Source organism: Dipteris shenzhenensis, chromosome 27 (genome assembly GCF_047967505.1).
Source record: "Dipteris shenzhenensis isolate YYH24624 ecotype China chromosome 27, Dip_SZ_1.0, whole genome shotgun sequence".
Classification (NCBI taxonomy): domain Eukaryota; kingdom Viridiplantae; phylum Streptophyta; class Polypodiopsida; order Gleicheniales; family Dipteridaceae; genus Dipteris; species Dipteris shenzhenensis.
In genome coordinates this window covers 47,499,844-47,521,475 of record NC_141622.1, presented here as the reverse complement: position 1 = coordinate 47,521,475, position 21,632 = coordinate 47,499,844, and the positions used below count along the sequence as shown (strand labels likewise).

The 21,632-nt window shown below is 43.1% G+C and overlaps 1 protein-coding gene across 2 annotated transcripts in view; it reads right to left on the bottom strand.

Moving 5' to 3' along the window:
* The window catches only part of EMB2083 (AAA-type ATPase family protein), an 86,080-nt gene that overhangs the window by 10,354 nt on the left and 54,094 nt on the right, over nucleotides 1-21,632 (bottom strand). For both annotated transcript variants that reach the window (XM_087398445.1, XM_087398446.1), the window contains exons 8-10: nucleotides 21,529-21,614; nucleotides 7,781-7,859; nucleotides 7,499-7,630 (exon numbers count right to left, since the gene is read on the bottom strand). In XM_087398445.1, the coding sequence (XP_087254571.1) occupies nucleotides 7,499-7,630; nucleotides 7,781-7,859; nucleotides 21,529-21,614 (297 nt within the window). The remainder of the gene's footprint in view (nucleotides 1-7,498; nucleotides 7,631-7,780; nucleotides 7,860-21,528; nucleotides 21,615-21,632) is intronic.

Genomic DNA, 21,632 nt, shown 5'->3' with positions numbered 1-21,632 from the left:
GTAACAATAGTCCTAACTGACTATAACTAGGCCTACAAGACACATACCAAGGAATAAGTGGCACCTATGGATAGCCCATAGAATGGCCTACAGCTTTTGCACTCCTTCATGCGCCCTCCCTAAAGCAAATGTACTAGAGGGTTTCTTGCTGTCCCATAGACCTTTTGGTCTCCAATGGACATTAATAGACTTTCTTTCTCCCCTTTCCACCTCTTCCTCTCTCTCCTACCCCTTCTCCTTAATCCCCCTCTCTCTAATCTGTCCCCTACCCCTGTTCTACATTGGGAATCAGAGCTCCTACCCTGGCAATTGTTCTACATTGGGTATCAGCCCTCCTCCAATTGTTGAAACTGCCATCAAATTCATTAGATTTGCAGAATATTCAAGGGTAAATCAATTGGGCAACAAGTTGGTGTCCGACGACTAGCAATATAATATCCTTCACTGCGTCAGTCGGTCAATGGGGTCATCCATCTCAAATTACAAGGCAGCCAAGGTTTCTTACTACTTTGAAACAATCAACTACCCCTTTATCCTGCACAGATGTCACCATGTCCTAGTGTCCAATTGCTTGTTCCTCTCCATGGCACCCCAAATCAACGTGCAGCATCCAACCAACGAGCAATTACTCACGCCATCCCACCATTGACCAGTCGCCCACGTTAGGATATCCTACGCCCTGCAAGGATGCTCTCTTGATGAACCAGCTCTTGCACAAATATACGTACGGAGACGATTTCCCCTCTGTCGCCATAGGCCATCGTCGCGATCACCGTCCCTCCGTCACCATCACCGTTGGTTGCCGTTGTCCGCCACTTCCCTGCAGCCAAACCTTAGCCTCTTACATTAATTAACTATTAGGTTAGCGTAACTTGGGTTAGTTGGGTTGGAGTGGGGTTACCCAGTTGAGTAAGGTTATTGAGCTTGGGTTGAACTTGGTTCCTCAAAACCAAGGTTAGGCTAAAGTCCTACTTGGGTTGCGTTGTACTTACCAAGGGTGACTTATAGTCCTAGCTGTCTTAGCAGTCTTAGGTTAAGGCTGCCCTAACTATCCTAGGTGACCTAGGACCCCCCTTCCCATTTTAAAAACCTCAAAACTCACAGGCCTTTACAGCCCCATTTTGAAGGCCTTTAATAGCCCTTACAAGGCTGTTTTCAGCCCCATTTGGGCAGCATTCCGAAACCTCTCCACCCACCTTCTGAGCCTCTCTGTCACTTTTCACGCTGTGAGAGAGGCGAAAATTAACAACCCAGCCAACGTGCATGCATTCGGCACAGTAGGACAGCAACACCGCATTATTACAGACCATGGGACGGTCAAATGCCTATGGAGGGAGAATGGGCCAACATGCTTATAGGTTTGGGCAACTTCTATAGGACTTTGAGAAGCTTGCTCCATTCGGCTGTGAATCATCCGCACTTTGAAGGTGCCCTAAGCTTTTTATCCTTTTAATTACCATCCACAATCTGTTGTACCCATTACATTGGATGTGTTACATCACGCCTTCTTACCTTTTGGGCTTATTGAGAGGATTGTCGTGCATCATATTTTAGGAGGTCTCCAAGATGAAATACACTTTGCCTCACAGACTTCTGCATTTCAAGCATGAAACACCTTGCATGGTCGGGATATATATGACGGTTCTTGCGCCTTACATATTCAACTATAGATTTGACAACAATATCCTTCTATGCTAAATGTGGAGATACAAATGCCATAGAGCAGCCAGTTGTCGGAGCTATGATGCTGAGGCGGGTTATGCCAAAGGCTATGCAAGCTTATAAAAGTACACACCCAACATCTGAGGAAAATGCAGTAATGCCAATGCTAGTACACAGCCAAATCATGTTTCAAAGCAGTTGACAATGCCTCCGCATGCAGGACAAAAATTTGGTTGTTTCTAGGCTACAAATACAAAAAGAGGGTTTTGTGGGGATGGCTGCTCAAAGAAAAACAGCAGCCCACCTGATGGAAGAAAAAATGGACAGCAAGAGAAGGGCTGTTATATCAGTTTGTAGAAGCAATACATTGCTCCATATGATGACCTAGCAGTTCAGCATACTAATGGAAGAAATACCTATATGTAGATGGAACAAGCCTACATAATAGTGACAATGAAACAGGCCTGATGGGTGAAAAGATAGATGATAAGCCAAGCCATGATGAGCTAATATAAGATGGAGATCACAATGGAGATTAACCAGCAAGGTAAGGACTTGGATGCACTTACACTTGATACTTTTAGGCATGAAAACTTTTGAGGACAAAGTTTTTGAGGCGGAGGTGAGTATCCAGCATTGTATGGTCTCCAAAAAGGTAGATGGCGGTTATGACAGTTTTGAAAATGGGCATATATATATAATGCCCATTGCACTACCATATTGTTCTAAACAGTCATTGTTCCAATCAGTACGTTGGTACACAGCAGCAAAGTCATATATAAATGCAAGATGATGAAAAGATGCACATGGAAGTGCTATTCAAGGAGACCAAGGTAAGGCTATAGTTGGGGATGAGGCAAACGTACCACAACAGAATTTGAGGATCATGAAGGACAAAGGCAACCAGCTTCTTTCCAAGGAAGGTGATCTTATAGGGCACGGTAAAGCTACAGCCTCTTTGGTAGAGCACGGAGGTACAGTACTGCATGGGGATTCTACTGCAATCACACATAAGATGCAAGGTGGGCAACAGGAAGAATATGTATTACACAACCATCTTTGGAAAGCTTACTAGTCAGCAGCCCACTATTATCTTTCGTGTGGGGAACTAGAGGCTCCCACCCGTGACAATTCCAATGGGTGATATCCTTGAATAGAGGCAGGTATTCACTACCACCATTTGGCGCATCCCAACCTCATGTGGATTCTTTTGGGAGGGTCTGTCCCTCCAGCACTTATTTCTCAGCTCTATTTGAGCACAATGCCTGTGAGAAAAGTTGGCCTCGATCTCAACCAGATCGGAGGCTCTACATAGAGTCTAGATCACCTCAAATGCAGCCTGGACGAGAAACGCAGCCTAGACAGATTTATGTGGAAGGATGCCATATGCCCTTTACGCACATGAGTTTGTGGGCTGAGTGGGACATTGATGTTGCCATGTCAAATTAGCACCATGCCTATGTGGGCATACCATCTGAGGTTTATCTTTCTTACATTATGGCATGGGCCAGGTTGGACAAGTGTGTGATAGACACTTAAAAGATATCTTCATGGACCACAGATTCAAAGGGGCAACCAAGAATCCTAATAAGCGGGAAGAATAGCTCTCAGATTTGAAAAGATATATCCAATGAATGATGAGGGCAAGATTCCTTAAGATGGCATGTGCCATGCCCACATCTGGTTAAAGATGAGTACTTCATCTTGGTAGCACTAAACATGGGCAGCTTTCAAAGACCTCATGGGTGTCGATGGTCATGGTTAGAAGGAAATTACAGTGGTCCAACCAAGGCTAGAGGCCTTACATGTAGACTGAAAACCCTTGGAATGTTGAGGAAGCACAAGTACTACTGGAACTGTATGAGCGTGATAATAGCATCCATAATGAAGATGACTTTCAGTTCTTAGCATTTGGGCAGGCGAGCACTGCTACAACCATTGTGCTCCCAACAAATAATGAGAAAGCAAAGATGCTTCTGGAGCTGTTGGAGCCTAAATACAGCAGCTATAATGAGAAGGATTTTCAGTTCTCCGTATTTGGGCAGGCGAGCACAGACAAAAATGCAATGCAACCACAGCTCATCAAGGCTGCCTTGCGTGGTATATGGCAAAACAATGAATGCTTCTGACGTGGGCCAAAGTGGACAGCAAGGCACATAGAGGTCTGCAAAATAATTGCCTTGGCGACATCCAATCTCTATGTGATTTTGGAGCTTCTTCATGATGAGCATGCTAGGTGGGATCAATGCTTACATGACCCTGGTGGTGCTACAGCTTATGGAAACATGAAGTATCTTACTTTCCCATTTGAGCCAAGTGGCATGCTGCATGCAGGACCTTTTTTGAAGTAGCAAGGAGCCTTTGTTTCCAGCCACCACTTGCAATTTTGAGGGCAAAATTATTTTTGGAGGGGATGGTTTGTAATGAAGGCCAAAACTAGCCTAAGTTAGTGTGGATTGAGATGCATGATGAGCCAAGCATGAAACATATTGTATCATTGTGTGACATACGGGTGTCACAAGAACCTGCCCAATCATTGTCCGTGAAGGCATGCAAATCTAGATTCTAGTGTAAACTAATCACTATAGAACAGTCCCAAATGCTATGTGGCCTTCAAGCAACGGAAGACCTACTTCATTGATTGCCAATGCTGCATGCTAGGCTTGTGCATGTACCTGCTTAGCTGGGAACTGCAAATCAGAAAGGGTATGATATAAGTAAAAAAGGAAGCCCACAGCCTACTCATAAAGAGTGGCATCAAATGGGGCATTCCCATCTTCAGAGGAGAAACGGAAGCCAGGTTCCAATGGAGTAGAAACTGGCTTGCAATCCTCAAATTGAAAGCGCTGCAAGAGCTGTCCAATATATTTGGATTGACTCATCATTGTGCCCCTTTCAACATTAGCAAACTAGGTGCCCACATAGTAGTGCAATCGGCCCATATCTGACATTGCAAATGATTGCATATGGGAAGAAATAGCAATGACACACCGAATGGTCGTGATGCGTGAAGTGGGACCGAATGTCTCCTCCAAGTCAATGCCATGTTGCTGGGCATAGCCTTTCGCAACAAGGCGGGCTTTGTAGCAGTCAACACTGCCATCAACTTTCTGCTTCAATTTGTAGACCCAATTAGTGCCTATGGCACACATGCCAGTCACACAACTGCCATGTGCCATTTGCATGAATGGAATCAAGTTCAGCTTTCATGGCATCCATCCATTCTTCGCTATCAAATGAAAGATATGTTCCTCATTGCAAGAAGTAGCAATCAAAGAAACATGAAGCGAATTGGCATCCATTTGTTTTTACCACCTCTGGTGCAGGCAGCCAAGGGCTCAACTTGCTTCCTGTCCCATAGAGTATCCAAGAGCCACCTTGGAACTCGTTTTTGCGGTCTAATGACAGCCCATTCCTCCGTCACTGCCTGTTCAATAGCATGATCATCATGTGGGTCCAAGAAAAGGCTGAACATTGGCAACAGGAGGAGGCTATAAGCTGCTAGAAGAATTTGGAGCCAGACCCGCCGTCATCTGAATCTATGAAGGGCAATATGGCATCAAATACATCAAAGGCTTCAACTGATGGCTCTTTCTTACAGTCCAGCCAAGATAAAGGCGCATGCTCAGCAAAAGCCACATCTCTACTGACAACCACCTTGCCTGTGCTAGGCTGAGACGACCTGTATCCCTTGCTCTGTGAGCTGTAGCCAATGAAAATGCATTTGATGGCCTTATCATCAAGCTTGCCTCAACTCAACATGTGCATATGCAAGAGATCCAAACACTCGCATGTGAGAAATTGCAAGCTTGTGGCCTGTCCATGCTTCATAAGGGGTCATAGTCTTCAATGCTTGAGTGGGTGCTCGGTTCAGCGCATAGTTGGCACACATGACAGCAAAATTTATTTGGCAAAGACTTTCCTTAAGCATACACCTGCCCATTTCCATTTCTGTTCTATTTTTCCACTCTGCAAGTCTAATCTTTTGTGGAGTGTATGGCACTGTGCACTGATGTATGATACCTCAGGCTGCTAAAAATTCAAAAAATTCACGCGATACATACTCAACCCCCCCCCCCCCCCCCCCCGACCCCCCCAGTTCAGTGCAGAGGGTCAAGAGTGTTTCCCCACTCTCATTTTCTGCTAAGGCAAGAAAATGCTTGAAGTTGGAGAAGACATATGACTTCAATTTCATCAGATAAATCCAAGTGAACCTGGTGAAGTCATCCACAAAAGTAACAAAGTAGTAGTATCCTCTTAGTGATGTCCGCATCGGCCCACATACATCACTATGAACGAGGTGCAACTTCTGGATGCACTAAGGGTCTTGTCTTTTGGAAATGGGAACCGATACATTTTCCCCAACAAGCAGCCCTCACAGCCATGTTTTATAATTGCATGCATGGATGGGAGACCTACCACCATGTCCTTTGAATGCATTTTCACCAAACTATTAAAGTTCAGATGTCCCAACCTCTCATGCCATGAGTGAGTATCGGAAATTACAGATTCAGCAATGGCATTAGCTTCTATAGCAGCCTGTTTTTCAAAGGTATCAAGGTGATACAGCCTATTGTCAAGTGTCCCAGAGCATACAATACAGTTATCGTACCAGTTATCATACACGGCACAACAATGACCGTCAAAAAGAACTCTGAAACCATTTGTAGAGATGGCTGAAATAGAAATCATATATTTTTTAATACCTAGAGCATACAAAACTTCCACAAGTGTCACTGTATCACCTGACACTTAAGTAGCACCTCACCAATCCCTTTCACAGGATAAGCTGCATTGTTTCCACGAGTGACAATGCCCCCGTGTGGAGCATCACTCAAGGACTAAAATAGAGATTTGCAGGAGGTAATGTGCTTCGAAGCACCACTATCGAAGTACCAGGCTTACTTCGAATCTAAATTAGATAAAGCCAGTAGGTCACAACAATGCCCACTCATCTTGAGCCCAATTTGCTGCCTAATGAGGATGATCATGGGCAGCAGGAGAATTTGCAACTGCAAGACCTTGCTGCTGGTTTTCCTTCTCCGAAGCAATGCTCTTGCAACATTAAGCAGTGTCAAAGCCGGGCTTCCTGCAATAATTACAGCACTTCTTCTTCCCATCAGCAAAAGAAAAAGATGATGAGGTACCAGATGAAGTTTGGGATTGCTATAAAATTTCCCCCCTTTGCTTTTGCCCAAGTAATCGCTGGCAAAGGCCACCTGATCTGCATGAATAGAAACAGCGGCTGGTATAGCCCTGATGAAACAAAACTCCCTTCATATGACATGCCAGGTTGAACAATGAAAAACGGTTTGAATTGTCTTGGCCTATATACTGAAAAGAGATGCAGTTGTATGGTTCAAGGAATGTAAGTGGTCTCAGTAAACTAGCAAAAAGGGATGTACCATTTCTATGCAAATGACAAAGCCAAATTTCCATTGCTTGGGGATACATTTTCACTCATCACACAAACTCTGCTTACTTCTCCAATGCTTTTTCTTTATATTATTCTTGTAGCATTTTCACATTCCTACAGAATCAATACAACAATATCTTCTTCATGGATGTCTTCATCATTGGATGAGTTCTTGATTATTGGATGGTCATCTGAAAAATGTTTCCTCTCACTCACACCTCTTGTCATCTGCTTTACCGAATACAGGTGCACAAAGCTCACACAAAATCCTATCCTAATTTGACAAAGACCCTTTATATCCATTAACCATCCTCCTTTGCACAGGAGATTCAAAAAAACAGGAAGGTACAGATTTCTGATTCATACTCCATTTGAATTTAGAACAAAACTTGAATTGAAATATGGGTGAGAGCAACTTACATAATATCGCTCTAGCTCTGACCAACAGTGAAACAGGCCATATAAGTTCTCTCTGTCAGATAACCCGGCAAATACATAAAACCGTGCTACCTTTCTTGCCTGGTTGTAATGATCAGCCCATATTGTGCTCATCTACATTGAAACATGCGGTATTCACATGTACAACCAGGGTCAATACTATGAGAGTATCAATCTGTTTTTACATGGAAACCACATTCTTTGTTTTAATTTGATATTTACAATAAGAAATCAATCTCCACAAGCTGGATATGTATAGCGAACCTGCTCACGGCCAAACCATAATTCATCGACTGCACGTGTAGCCAATTGCAAGGTAATATAATCCAGCACACCTTGTCGGCTATGTGTTGAAAGATATGTTTTGATCAGTCATTTAACCAAAACATCTACCACAGATTATAAATAAAAGAAAGACTGCAGCCTTTAGCAACTTTACCACAGCTCCAACAAAAAAATTCGATTTCACCGGTAGTATAGAAGCTTATTTACTATGAGATCATATCTTCTACAGCGTTACAATCACTTATCATATCTTCATTTTCAGCAAGCCCATACTGCTATAATACCTAGCTTTCTGACTGTTCCTTTTATCGACACAAAAGGTACATAGATTACTACAAAGGGTCTCCTGACCATTGCCACTCAGAAAAGGTACATAGATTTTACTACAAAGGGTCTCCTGACCATTGCCAGTCAGAAACACAATTGTCACTACAGCATATTGTTTCAGGTTGCAACTAAAGACCGAAGTAATAAAAGCACTGGAGAGGCAGGAAATTGCATTTTTTCTAACTTTATACAGATTTTTCAGAGCCATCCAAATGACCTCAGGGATAAACTTTTAGAACTGACACTATGTCATAAGTCTTTTGCTAAAATATAAAGACATGAAAGTGCTATCCTGATTGCAGATTAAACTCAGTACTTTGGCAAGCATGAATGCTAAATATTTCAACATATGACCTTTTAATATCTGTCAAGACATACGACCGAGAAAGCCAAGGTTTATTCCAAACTTTGGATAATAACTCATAAATAACCACAGGTGTGCCATCTACTGTTCATGAGAATTCACCCACGAGGACTTAGTGTTCAAACTAGAAAGTTCACTTAGCATACATTCCCAGTCACGACTACTCTTGCTCAACGCCATATATGATAAACAAAGGTGTTACAAAGCAGGGGCAGTCTGGTAATCTTCAATATATCGAACATAGTGTAACATTTCTAAAACCCCTACATCACAGAGCCAAAGCACCCATGCAATTCAGCTAGTCTTCTTGAGTACCAACATTATCACTGACAGAAAAATACACAAGTGTGTAAATATATACTAATGTTGGCAAAGTCAAAAATTTGGACAAGAAACCACAAAGCACATAGTAGCAAGTAACAACTCTCCAAGATTAACTCAAATCACTGTCAGATGGAGATGGCAATAGTGTGGTAAGGTGGGTGATAAATTAATGTAAATATTAGTGCTAAGGTTAGGTGTGCTTATGTGTGTGTGAGTAGGTGTGATTGGGTGATTTAGAGAGAGAACCATGGGGAAGGTGGAGCTGATTTAAGATCTAGAGAGGCTCTTAGTGATCTCGTATGTGATGTAATCAGATGGTACTCTCAGCCTATAAAAGAGGCTTACCATATGAACAAAATATGCCTTCACCTCCAGCTTCATGTACTTGTATCATACACCTCTTGTCAAGCTGATCTCGTGCTTCAGTTCTTTCAATTGGTATCAGAGCAATGTATCCAAGCTCTCTTCTTGTAGCTATTGGCAATGTTTGCTCTCTTTTTTGCTCATGCAACATCCCGTCTGCCTGTTTGCTGAAATCGCTCTATCCGCAACTGCTTCAGAACTGCTCGGCCTGACTACAGAGAATCTCTGATTACCAGCGTGATCTTATTGAGATCTCCTGGCTCCATAACTTGGCTTGCTATCTAAGACTAGAAGCGACCAGCATTTGCTATCCAGCAAGAGAATGACACTTTTGACATCGATGTTGGTGGTGCCAGCAGTGCGTGTTTGTTTATCAGTGTCTACTTCAACAATCTGATTGTGTCATCCAGTCACGGATTTTCATCCAAACAAACATTCTATCCGAGATTTGTTTCCAGCAGTTCATTCACAAGTTTGTTGCTGGTGCCACGCTTAGACTCAGAACAAGGGGCCATCGATTTTGAAGCTGCAAACAGTTTGTTATTGGGATTCCGTCAACTATCAGCAGCACATTCATCGTTTGCAAGAATCAATTCTTCTCAACTTCTATTTGCCATAAGCTGTTCGACACTTGCCCAGCTTGAGGTTTTCGCTGCATCAGTCAGTCAATCCGAGGCTTCAAAGGTTCAAGCATTCTGCCATTCCGTCCATCCTGCAGCGAATTCCATCCATTTCTATTAAGACTTGACAGCGTGACATGTGGCATTAGTCTAAATCCATAAACCCTTGGTTCGAGAGACTCTCCGATTTTGTTACAATTGCCACGTCCTCGTTTTCACTGCATTCCCTTTTTTTTCCAGAGTTTCTGGCACTTTGTTTGCGGGATTCTCGCATCATGAAGGTATCCATAGGCATTCTTGATCTTTTGCACATCTCGGAGCCTTTTTTCTGCTCACTCAAGTGTACATCTCGCACTTGGTATACTTCGATGATTGCATTTTCAATCTCAACTCATCTTGAATCCTTGTGTGCACGCATTCGTTCCTGTCGTTTCTTCTCTTACTTTGGTGCTATCTTGGAAATTTCATATTGTAAGAATGCCGCAAAGAGCACAACAAGTTGATCTTTCTAGGTTCACGACAATCGAAGATCAACTTGATGGCACTAAGTCCTCACTATGGAGCTTCATGTTGAAACTCTCTTGATAGCTAGAGGGTGTCGTAGAAGGGCGAGCTCTGTCCTCGCACCTATCCCATGTCCAGGCTCCCAACGAGGTGCAGGAATCTTCCAGCTTCACAGATAGAGAGCAGAGAGAAGGCAAGAAAGAGCTGTAGAGGGAAAAGGTCAGCAGATCTGCCCCGAAGAGTTTACCTAGGGATCTATGCCAAAAAAACCTCCTCGAGGAGCGAGCCTGCCTCGACTTTCGTGCCACAAGTCCGCACAGCTCCGAGGCCACGCCTTGAAACGCGTGCCTCAGGTCCGTACGACTGTATGGCTTGCCTAAAATGTGTCATACTGTCCAATAAATGCATGGTACAGCAGTCAGTATAGGCTATACGAACTGCCTTGGAAAACGTGCAACAGCCTACAACATGAAATGCGTGCCAGTAGGAGAAAGAGCAGCCAGAAATTGCCAAAATCAGCGGTAGGAGTGTGTGCAAGCCAATGCCAGCTTCCTTTGCAGGCTGGAAATGCTCCAGGAGGGTGAGGGAGAGAGATGGTAGGTGGTAGGAGCACATGCATGACAAATGACCCTTCATTAAATTCCTAACCCACCTGACCAAGGACAACGTTGGTTGTCCTTGGGCCCAACTTCTTTAATGCCTTTGTCTTTCCCCTAGGACCTAGTGGATACACCTAGAATTTTCCCCTAGGAACTTCTAGGCAGTTTGCACTTCCTCTAGCCAACTTCCCTCACAACCAAACTGTTACTTCACTTAACCACGATTAACCCCGGGTTATCCACGGGTTGAGTTACATTAGACTTTTGACGGGCATAGAGGAATTGCAGCTACCACTCGGGCTTTAGAGAGGTATTTTTATTGACCAGCGATGCACAAAGATATACACTAGTTTGTCACAGAATGCATCACTTGTCAAAATGTCAAATACATAGTTCCCAGGAGTTTCGGAAACAAAGAAACGGAAACAGAATTTCAGAGTTTCGGCCACTGGAAGAAATGGTCGAAACGGAGTTTCAGTTTTTAAGGTTAATAAAGTATATAATATATATAGTTATTATTAATACATATGTCATACATATATCATTAACGAAAACATACATTACAAACACATCTTCAAATTTCACAATAACTTATAACTTCAGAGAATTCAAAGTTCGGCAAAGCCGCACACGCTACATCAATTACCATAGATGATAGATCATAAATGACAAGTAGTTTGGGGCCTAGGCTGAAGCCTCATAAAAGTGAATACCAAACATGATCCATGTCACATGTGACATGACAAAATCCTAACAATAAGTACTATAGTCTATGCCGTAGCCAATACAAAACATGATCCATATCAGATCCAAAAATCTAACAAGCATCATGCATGCTCCAAGAATCACTCCTCAACATCATCGGCATCCATGCTATCATCTATCTCCTCTGACTCCTAAGTGTCATCCTCAGATGAAGATAAGAGAGGATCATGCTCCTCTGGCCCTGCTGAAGTGGAAGCGATGGATATGTCCCTCGATCTTTACCTCTGAAAGCGAGTCGAAGAGCGAGTGGTGCGCGTCAATGCCATTAACTCCTCATAAAGTAAGGAGTACCTCTGGCATCTCTGGAATGTGAAGGTACGTAACGAAGAAAGAGAGAGTGCAGGTACCTAACGAGTCAATAGATCAATAGTCACGTCAAAACTTTAGATAGATGATAACACACAAGTACAAAGTACTTGTACCTAGACCTAGGACTAAGTGTCAGGTGTCACATAGGACTAAGTGTCCTATGTGGCCTAAAAGGCACTAACACTATAAGTGCCTCCACTTATCCCTACAAGGCACATACCATGGCCTATAGGGCATCACTAGAACCACCAAAAGATGGCCTACAAACCCCCCTCCATGGGATGGGCTGAAGTACTCTGGAAACGTCTCAGAATACCTGGTAGTGGCACATGTTCATCCAAAAGGATATAGCCACCTATGAATGTACAAGGAATGTCAGATCATGTAACAAAGGGAACCAAGTGTAAAGCCTGTCGGAAGACCTCGAACTTGGGACGAGGAAGTGCCTTTGTAAACATATCTGCGATGTTGTCCTCTGTGGGAAGATAGGACAACTCTATGTCTCCTACTGACAACCACTCCCGAACATAATCATAGTGAACTTCAATATGCTTGGTATGCGCATGAAACACTGGGTTACGCGCAATGGCCAAAGCACTCTGGCTGTCAGTGTAGACAATAGTGGAGGATGTTTGGCAAATACCAAGATCTGTAAGTAGCTGTCGAAGCCAAACACACTCTACTGTAGTGGTGAAAGCTGCCCTGTACTCAGCCTCATAGCTAGACGTGGCAACTGTTGGTTGCTTCTTGCTGAGCCAAGAAATACATGAATTGCCAAGCAAAAAACAATTGCCAATATGTGACACTCTGGTGTCGGAACATCCTGCCCAGTCACTATCTGTGTAAGCATGCATGGTAAGTAAACCACCCTGATCATCATAGAAGACGGCTAAATCTTGAGTGCCTCTGAGATATCTGAAGACTCTCTTCACTGCCTACCAATGCTATGAACTGGGCATGTGCATAAATCTGCTGAGCTGAGATACTGCATACTGCAAGTCAGGTCTGGTGTGACATAAATAAATAAGACATCCAACAGCCTGCTGATAAAGAGTGATATCACATGGTGGGCTCCCATCATGAGCTGAGAATTTGAAGCTAGGGTCCACTGAAGTAGAGATTGGCTTGCAATCCTCAAACTGAAAATGATCAAGGAGCTGTCCCATATACTTGGACTGAGACATCATGATACCCCCCTCAACATTAGCGAACTGAATGCCCGAATAATAATGGAGCCGTCCCATGTCTGACATGTCAAAAATCTGCTGCAAATCAGCCTTGAAAGCTGCAATTTGCTGAGTATCTGGGCCCGTGATAAGCATATCATCCACATATAAAATCAGCACTAAAAAATCAGATCCACTCCCACAGACATAAAGAGTGGGTTCTGTGGGACTATTCTGAAAACCAAGGGATAGTGAGTGTGCATGAATTTTGGCATACCATGCCCTGGGTGCCTGCTTCAAACCATAAAGGGCTTTTCTAAGCCGGCATACCTTATTTTCAGAATTGACAACCTCAAAGCCAGGAGGTTGTGTGACATAGACTCATCTTGTGGAGGCTCAACTGAAAGTAGATTTGCATTTTCTTTCTTTGCTTTGGCTCTGCAAAACTTCTCATTATGGTTGTTCTTGCCACAGTGCTTGGATGGATTAATTTTGAAGCAGTCCTTTGAAAGGTGATTTGTCTTTCCACAATGATTGCAAGGAGTATACTTGCCCTTCTGGACTTTTACAGCATAAGCAGTGTCATTGCCTTTCCTGAGCTCCATATGCCTTTCTTCTTCTTGGAGAGCAGAGATAATACCTTCAAGATTAGGATTAGGAAGATTTTTCAAAGTGCTAACTATGTGATCATAATCTTCAGGCATACTCTTAAGTAACACTGCCATAGCATCATCTGGAGAAATAGGAGAGTTGATAGAAGCTAATTGAGTCATAAGACTCCGCATATAGTTGACATGAGCTGCTAAAGTAGTACCACTAGTCATCTTCAATTCAAAGAAAGAGATTTTAAGTGATAGTTTAGAGATGTGAGAGCTAGCACCAAAAATCATGTCAAGCTTCTGCCAAGCTTCCGAAGGAAACTCCAAGTCCGAAGGAGACTCCAAGTCAGAGATATGGTGTATATAATCATCTCCTAAAGCAAGAGCAATAATACCGTATGCTTTTTCTTCTCTAGCTGGATCCCTTGCTGGTCGTGTCGGAGTTGAGGATTCTCCAGCATTGGAGGCCGTAGAAGAAGCGGTAGGAGTCGGTTTGACAAGTCCCCATAAGTTCTCCCTCATCAATGCAAATTTCACCTTCATCTACCATGTGTGGAAGCCCTTTCCATTGAACTTCTCGAGATTAAATAGGGTAGCCATGAGAGGGTCTAACCCAGATATTGGGCAGTGTCTATCTCTCTTACAAGGAAAAAATAACTGAAAGACTTCCAAAATATGAGCACTTGATGTAGCAAAGACTAGTGACCAATATTCAAACAATGATGCTTCTTCTTACATGCTTCATAGAAGTGGGTGAAATAAGTACTTTCCAATCAAAACCAGGTCTAGTAATTCAAAACAAAACTGAAGCCACACTTGTACTGAAGTTATTGAAAGCTTCAAAAAACCAGAAATGCTAGAGTAGCATTTTATGTAGCATCATCTTCAAAAACTTGTCCAAAACTGTCAAAACTGAAAAGCTGAACTTGGAGGGCTTGTAGCTCACTCTTCAAAGCAAGGAAAAGAGGGCTTTCTAAAGCAAAAGAAAGCTCATATACCAGAGAGGATCCAGCACAGTGGTTGGACGAAATGGTGCGCACTTTTGCCCGGGAGAGTTGCTACAGGATGAAACTGAGTTTTGACGATTTCTCCCTCGTTACTGAACCAAATGACCTGAAAAATGGCTCAAAATCTTCGTCTTGAGGTCGCCCATCTACTCCTAAGAGGGCTTAGGCAACGGCGGAGCAGGCAGGGAGTATTGAGCAACAGAAGAAATTCGCTGTTTGGAGAATGGCAGCCACCACAGACGTTTTTTCTTCAATTGCTTGCAGGTGGAAGTTCGCCCATACTAGAGGAGTTTCCAGCTCAGAGGGTTTGGGCAATGGTCGTTTGTAGGTGGAGAACCAAGCTCTCAAAGATTTTGGGAAGAAAGAGGAAAATGGAGAAGAAGAAGATGAAGAAGATGATGATGATGTGGCAAAAATGGGCTCAAGGGGGATCAAAGGGCTCTGATACCATGTTGGAAAGATGAAAGGAAAGCAAAGAGTGGACACAAACTCAGAATACTTGCTTTACTTGGTTGTAGAATGAAGAAGAGTGAGGTCCTTAAGTAGGCACCTCATACATGCTCACTGACATCACTGATGACTTCAGAGCTCCACAATCATCTCCTCAATATGCTCCTAGATTCTCTCAATCATCCTATGTGGCTCTTCCACCACCTAACTGTGCTTGTGGGCACCTAACTATGCCTCTAGCACTCACACATAGAAACATAAGGTGTGCCTGAGGCATACACCTTGAGATATCCCAACAGGTGTAACAGTCTTCAATGTCCGTGTAGGTGATCTATTCAGCACATAGTTGGCACACATTACTGCATCAAGCCAAAATTTATTAGGCAAAGACTTGGCCTTAAGCATGCATCTAGCCATCTCCATTGTGGACCTGTTTTTCCTTTCAGAAACAGGATTCTGCAGAGGAGTGTAAGGAGTAGTGCATGAGTGAATAATGCCCCGTGAAGACAGAAATGCATCAAACTCCTTTGACATATACTCTCCCCCCCTATCTGTGTTGAGGGTGACAAGCTTGCATCCTGATTCATTCTCAACCATATTCAGCCATCTCTGAAAGCATAAGAAAACTTCAGATTTGGCTTTTAAAGGATATAACCAGCAATATCTTGTGAAATCATCAATGAGAGTCATGAAATACTTATATCCCCCAATGGCATTTGTCCTCATTGGGCCACATACATCACTGTGTACTAGCTGCAATTTCCTTTGTGAGAGTTTTGGACAATTCTTTTGAAAAGGAAACCGATGCATCTTACCCAAAAGACAACCCTCACACACATGTTTGGAAACTGTGTGAGTTTGAGGTACATCATTTGCCATCTGCTGTGAATGTAGCTTTGCAAGAGCTCTATAATTGAGATGACCCATTCTCTCATGCCAAAGATGAGTTTCAGCAAACTGTGAATCTGAAATTGCAAATGCTTCAATAGAAAGTGCAGCTGAGTGATGATCAAGGTGATAGAGCCCCTTTTGCAAAGTGCCAGTGAGAACTATGGCATTGTCATCACGAAGATCATAAACTAGGCATCTGTGGCCATCAAAAATAACTCTGAAACCTGAAGTAGCAATTGCTGAAATTGAAATCAAGTTGACTTCAATTCCAGGCACAAAAAGAACATTTGTCAAAGTAACAGGATGGCTTAAAATGGATGTGAGCTGCACATCTCCAATTCCTTTAACAGCATATGAAGCATTATTAGCACATGTGACAGTCCCCCCTCGAGGTGCATCAGCTGTTTGCAAGATGTGACATGCTTGAAAGCACCACTATCAAAGTACCAGGACTGAACATCATTAGCAGTAAAGAGTGCATCAGCTTTGGAGGGATCAAATGAGCAGTGGACAGCCCATGCCCAATCATCCTGAAGAGCATGTGCATGTTAAGCATCTTCTGGCTCATGGGATTCAATAGCATGAGAGGCATTAACTGTCAGTCCTGCTTTCTTTTTCTTGGAAGCAATACGCTTCCTGCATTCTGAAATGTCATGTCCAGGCTTGCGACAATAGTTGCATCTTTTCTTCTTTGACTTATCTGCTGTATTTTTCGATGCATGGGAGGAATTGCCGCTGCTATGCGCAGATTTTGGCTTGCCCATAGGCTTGGAAGCCTTGCCTCTTCTCGTCTGCTGTGAAGCATATGCATGATCAGGAATAATGGCTTGTCTATCAGCTCTACTTTGCTCTTCCTGCAAAAGCAAAGTCACTAGCTGATCAAAAGAATAGTGGTCTGGATTACCCATGGCCACTAATCGAAGGGTTGTTGCAAACCCTTGATATGTATCTGGTAGTCCATTCAATGTGGTACTGACAAGCTGTGAATTTGGCACCGCCTCATCAATGTTGGCAAGCTGTTCCATGAGGTCCTTGACCTTTGTCAGGTATGCATCCATGGAGTCACCTTCATTCATACTGGCTTCCTGTAATTGCCTTCTCAAATATGCAACACAAGCTTCACTGCGAATCTAATAGAGAGAAGCCAATTTAACCCAAGCATCCTTTGCTGTCTTGCAAGACTGGATGTGTGGAATAATGATTCTCTTGCATGATAAAGCAATACATGAATGTGCATTTGCATCTCTTGCATCCCATCTTGACTGTTCTTGAGTTGGAAGAGCAACAACACGAGTGCTAGAGGAAGAGGCATTAGGAGGAGTACCCCCTGCAGAAGGACCAGCAGTAGAGGCAACCATTGTAGCATTGGCTGGCCTCAGATCAGCCCCAGAAACAATATTCCACAAATGCTTTGCAACTAGAATATGTTTCATGAGATAAGACCACATCGGATAGTTGGTGCCATCCAACTTATCATCTTCACGAAGAACTCCAAATAAATCTTGATTGTTCCTAGCCATAGCAAATATGATACCTTGAAAAAGACCTGAAAACCCAAAAGCCTCAAGGCTATCACTGCAAAAAGCTGGCTGTCCAAAAGAATGACAGCAAATATCTGCAAATTTCTGACCCAAATCAAAGGGCAAATGCAGATCTGACCCAAATGTGACTGTGACAGGCAATGTTCACTGCAAAAACAGCAAATCTGGCAAAAGCCCCAAATTTATTAAGGGCAAGTAGACCAAAAAGAGGGCAAATGCTGAAATTTTTGCAAAAGTGACCCAATGTATGCAAATCTGACTCAATGTCCTGCAAATGTAACTTAATGTCCTGCAATCTAACCCAATGTACTGCAATCTAAACAAGAAATTGCAGACCAAATCCCAAAACTCCAATATTTTTGCAAGAAATTGCAACCAAAGGAGGTGAAAAGAACTGAAAGCCCCAAATTTGCCAATGTCCTGTAGAAGCCCCAAAACTGCAAATGTTTGTAGATGACTGCAGTGAGACCCAAAAAGGGTTATAGCAAGCAGGAACCAAGAACCTGGTTCACAGCCAATTCCAAAACGGAACCTGTAGGCAGATTCGCACGTGTGAAACTGTACGGAATACCCAGAGCAAGTACAAGCTGTACGATCAGCTGTTCTACATGTACATGTGTACGGAAAGATGGTACAAGCTGCTGACGGCTGATCTGTAGGTATACATGTACGGAAGATCGTACAAAAAACGGGTACCTTGTACGGAACATGTACGGTGCATGTACCTTGTACGGAGAAGTTCCTACGCAGGTACAATTGTACAGAGAAGTTTCTGCACATGTACAGTTGTACGGCGTAGGTACCTTGTACTGAGAAGTTCCTGTGCAGGTACGGTTGTACGTCGCAGGTACCATTGTATGACGGATCTATCGCTGTAGGTGCTGTTGTACGGAGCAGGTGCGACGACGGGCAGAACAGCTAGCGACGTAGCTGGGCAGCAAGATTCGGGATCTGTACGGAAGTCTGTACAATCGTACGGATTGTATGGATGGAGCACAGGCTGTTGAAATTTGTGAGTGATGCAGATCCGGAGGCAGGGGAACAGGTCCAGTAGCGCTCTGATACCACTGAAGGTACGGAACGAAGAAAGAGAGAGTGCAGGTACGTAACAAGTCAATAGATCAATAGTCACGTCAAAACTTTAGATAGATGATAACACACAAGTACAAAGTACTTGTACCTAGACCTAGGACTAGGTGTCCTAGGTGTCACATAGGACTAAGTGTCCTATGTGGCCTAAAAGGCACTAACACTATAAGTGCCTACACTTATGCCTACAAGGCACATACCATGGCCTATAGGGCATCACTAGAACCACCAGAAGATGGCCTACAGAATGAACTTCACCTTCTCAATGTCAACCTTGTCCACATTCACCTCAGAAGGCTCCGGATTCTTGGCATTCCTATCAAGGAGCTAGAGGTGCAATGACAAAATACCGACCTCTCTAGCTAAGAGGTACTCAACCTATTTCTCTTCTTTGTATGGAAGAGTATATACCTAGATGAATCCAGGAACATTCCCAAACTCACCCTCTAAAAACACAACATAGTGCAGTTTCAATCTCACGAGAGTCACTCATAAGATTGAAAACCATAAACTTCATCACGCATAGCAGGGACTAGCTACTATGACATCCCCACTGACGCATCAGCGCCCAACAGTGGGTGTAGACCATAGTATAAAAGTATGCTCTCACACATACAAATCCACACACCCACACATACTTGAGCATCCATTTATACAAAGTCTTCGTACTGAGTTTCTGTCGGCACTCCGGAGGTGAAGAGCAAACTCAGCCATGACGAAGGCTAGCACTAAAGGAGAAGGCTAATCAAAAAGTAGTCCAAATCTCTTCATTCAAGCTACAACTGCTTGTGAAGTCTAAACGATTTCATTTTAGTCTCTCCCAAACGAGCATCTAAATCTAAATCTAAATCTAGCTGATAGGGCAACGCACCATTTAAGATAGAAAGAATTATCGCAATACCAGCAGGCCACAACTTGGACGAAAACTTCACAAGGTGAAATTTGCACGTCCGCTAATACGGCAGAAGCATATACCTAGATGAATCCAGGAACATTCCCAAACTCATCCTCTAAAAACACAACATCATGCAGTTTCAATCTCACGAGAGTCACTCATAAGATTGAAAACCATAAACTCCATCACGCATAGCAGGGACTAGCTACTATGACATCCCCATTGACATTATCAGCGCCCAACAATGGGTGTAGACCATAGTATAAAAGTATGCTCTCACACATACAAATCCACACACCCACACATACTTGAGCATCCATTTATACAAAGTCTTCGTACTGAGTTTCTGTCAGCACTCCGGAGGTGAAGAGTGCCCAAGTGCTCCAATTCCTCTCACATGGACCGGAATTGCAATCCTGAGAGAGCACTCGAATGGCAATGTGTTTTTGCACACACAATTGGAATTTCGAATTAAGTAGAATGTAAGTTGTAACTCACATTATGCTATGTTGCATGATGCATCATGCATGTAGCTGAAACTTGAGTGTATGCGTACTGAATTACCAGTGTGGGAGCACAATTACCATACTTCTCCCACCATGAGATAGGCTATAGCTGAGTCTCTCGAAACTTTGCCGTCTCTCGACCAAAGCTCCCCGTATGGTTGCGGAAGGCCAAGAGATCATCCTCTATACGACCTTGCATGTACACATCACCATGGGTCACCGCCCTCATGTATGTCATGAAGCCATCATCAAGCTCTGTCTTCTCATATTGCTCCTCATTTCGCCATAGAGGATGCAATACATGTACTACTGCATGAATTAGTCTATGAAACCAATCCCATCGCAGTTGAATGATGAATCTTGATTTTGAGTTATAAAGTTTACTATTCAAACTATGGCATATGTACTTGCAACTGTAGTCTAGACTATGTGGCTAATTACTAATTAGTAAGATCTATGTCTTTGTAAATTGTAGGTCGACACTTTGCATGTAGGCTCTGTGTGTGTGTGCGTGCGTGTGTGTGTGTGTGTGTGTGTGTGTGTGTGTGTGTGTGTGTGTAGCTGTCCCACCTTGGGTCAGCTATGAATGTACATTCTTCTTAATAGCAAGTTTCTTTCACACAAAAAAAAAGAAAAAAAGTGTGTGTGTGCACGCATAATATGTGTATCTGAGAGCTCTTTTGAGAGCGAGAGATTATTTACGAAGTATATTTAATTTATATAAAACGCCTGTCGAAATCTAGAAATGTTTCTTGTGACGCTCGACTAGGACCAAATGTCCTAACTGGCCTCCAAGGCCATACCAAGGCTAAATGCTAATATATACCTAGATGAGTTCAGGAGCATGCTAAGTGCTAACCCTATTGTCCCAATCTATAGGCAGGATGTCAAAAGACGGCACCATATGTGGCTGACAGTTTGACCAATGAAGCGAAAGAGTAGTTTCATCTCCAGGTCGCTTGAAAGCAATTGATTTCAAGAAAACGCGTGCGCATGCACGTTGCGATGGACCCACCAATCAATGCCACTAAATCTATTAAATAGGCATCAAGTTGGCATGAGCTCTTGTTCGCAGTTGAACCATCGTGCTTGATTGTAGCAAGTTTCGAATGGGAATTTGCTATTGCCTTGAAAACTTTTCGCAGCTTAAACATATAGAGCCAGATACACATCTACAATGTGCCAAAAAACGAAAATATACCCCCACTGCAACACAAAGGCACAGCGCCCAAGTGTAACACGTGTTCATGGTTCTCTCCATGAAAACAGATTTATGAAAAAAGAAATTGACCCATAAAGAAACTTTGCACAAGGCACTCAGCTCCCTCTAAAGATTTCTACAGGATAATCACCGCTTCCCTCAAACGATTAATAGAAAATTTTCCAGAAGCTCAATGTAGTTATGTACCTGAGTGAAGACATTTCAAACTTAACAAAATCCATCTGAACGCGAACAGCACCCTTCTCCTCTCCCATTCGAGGTATAATTGTCAGCTGTTATGATTTCATGAA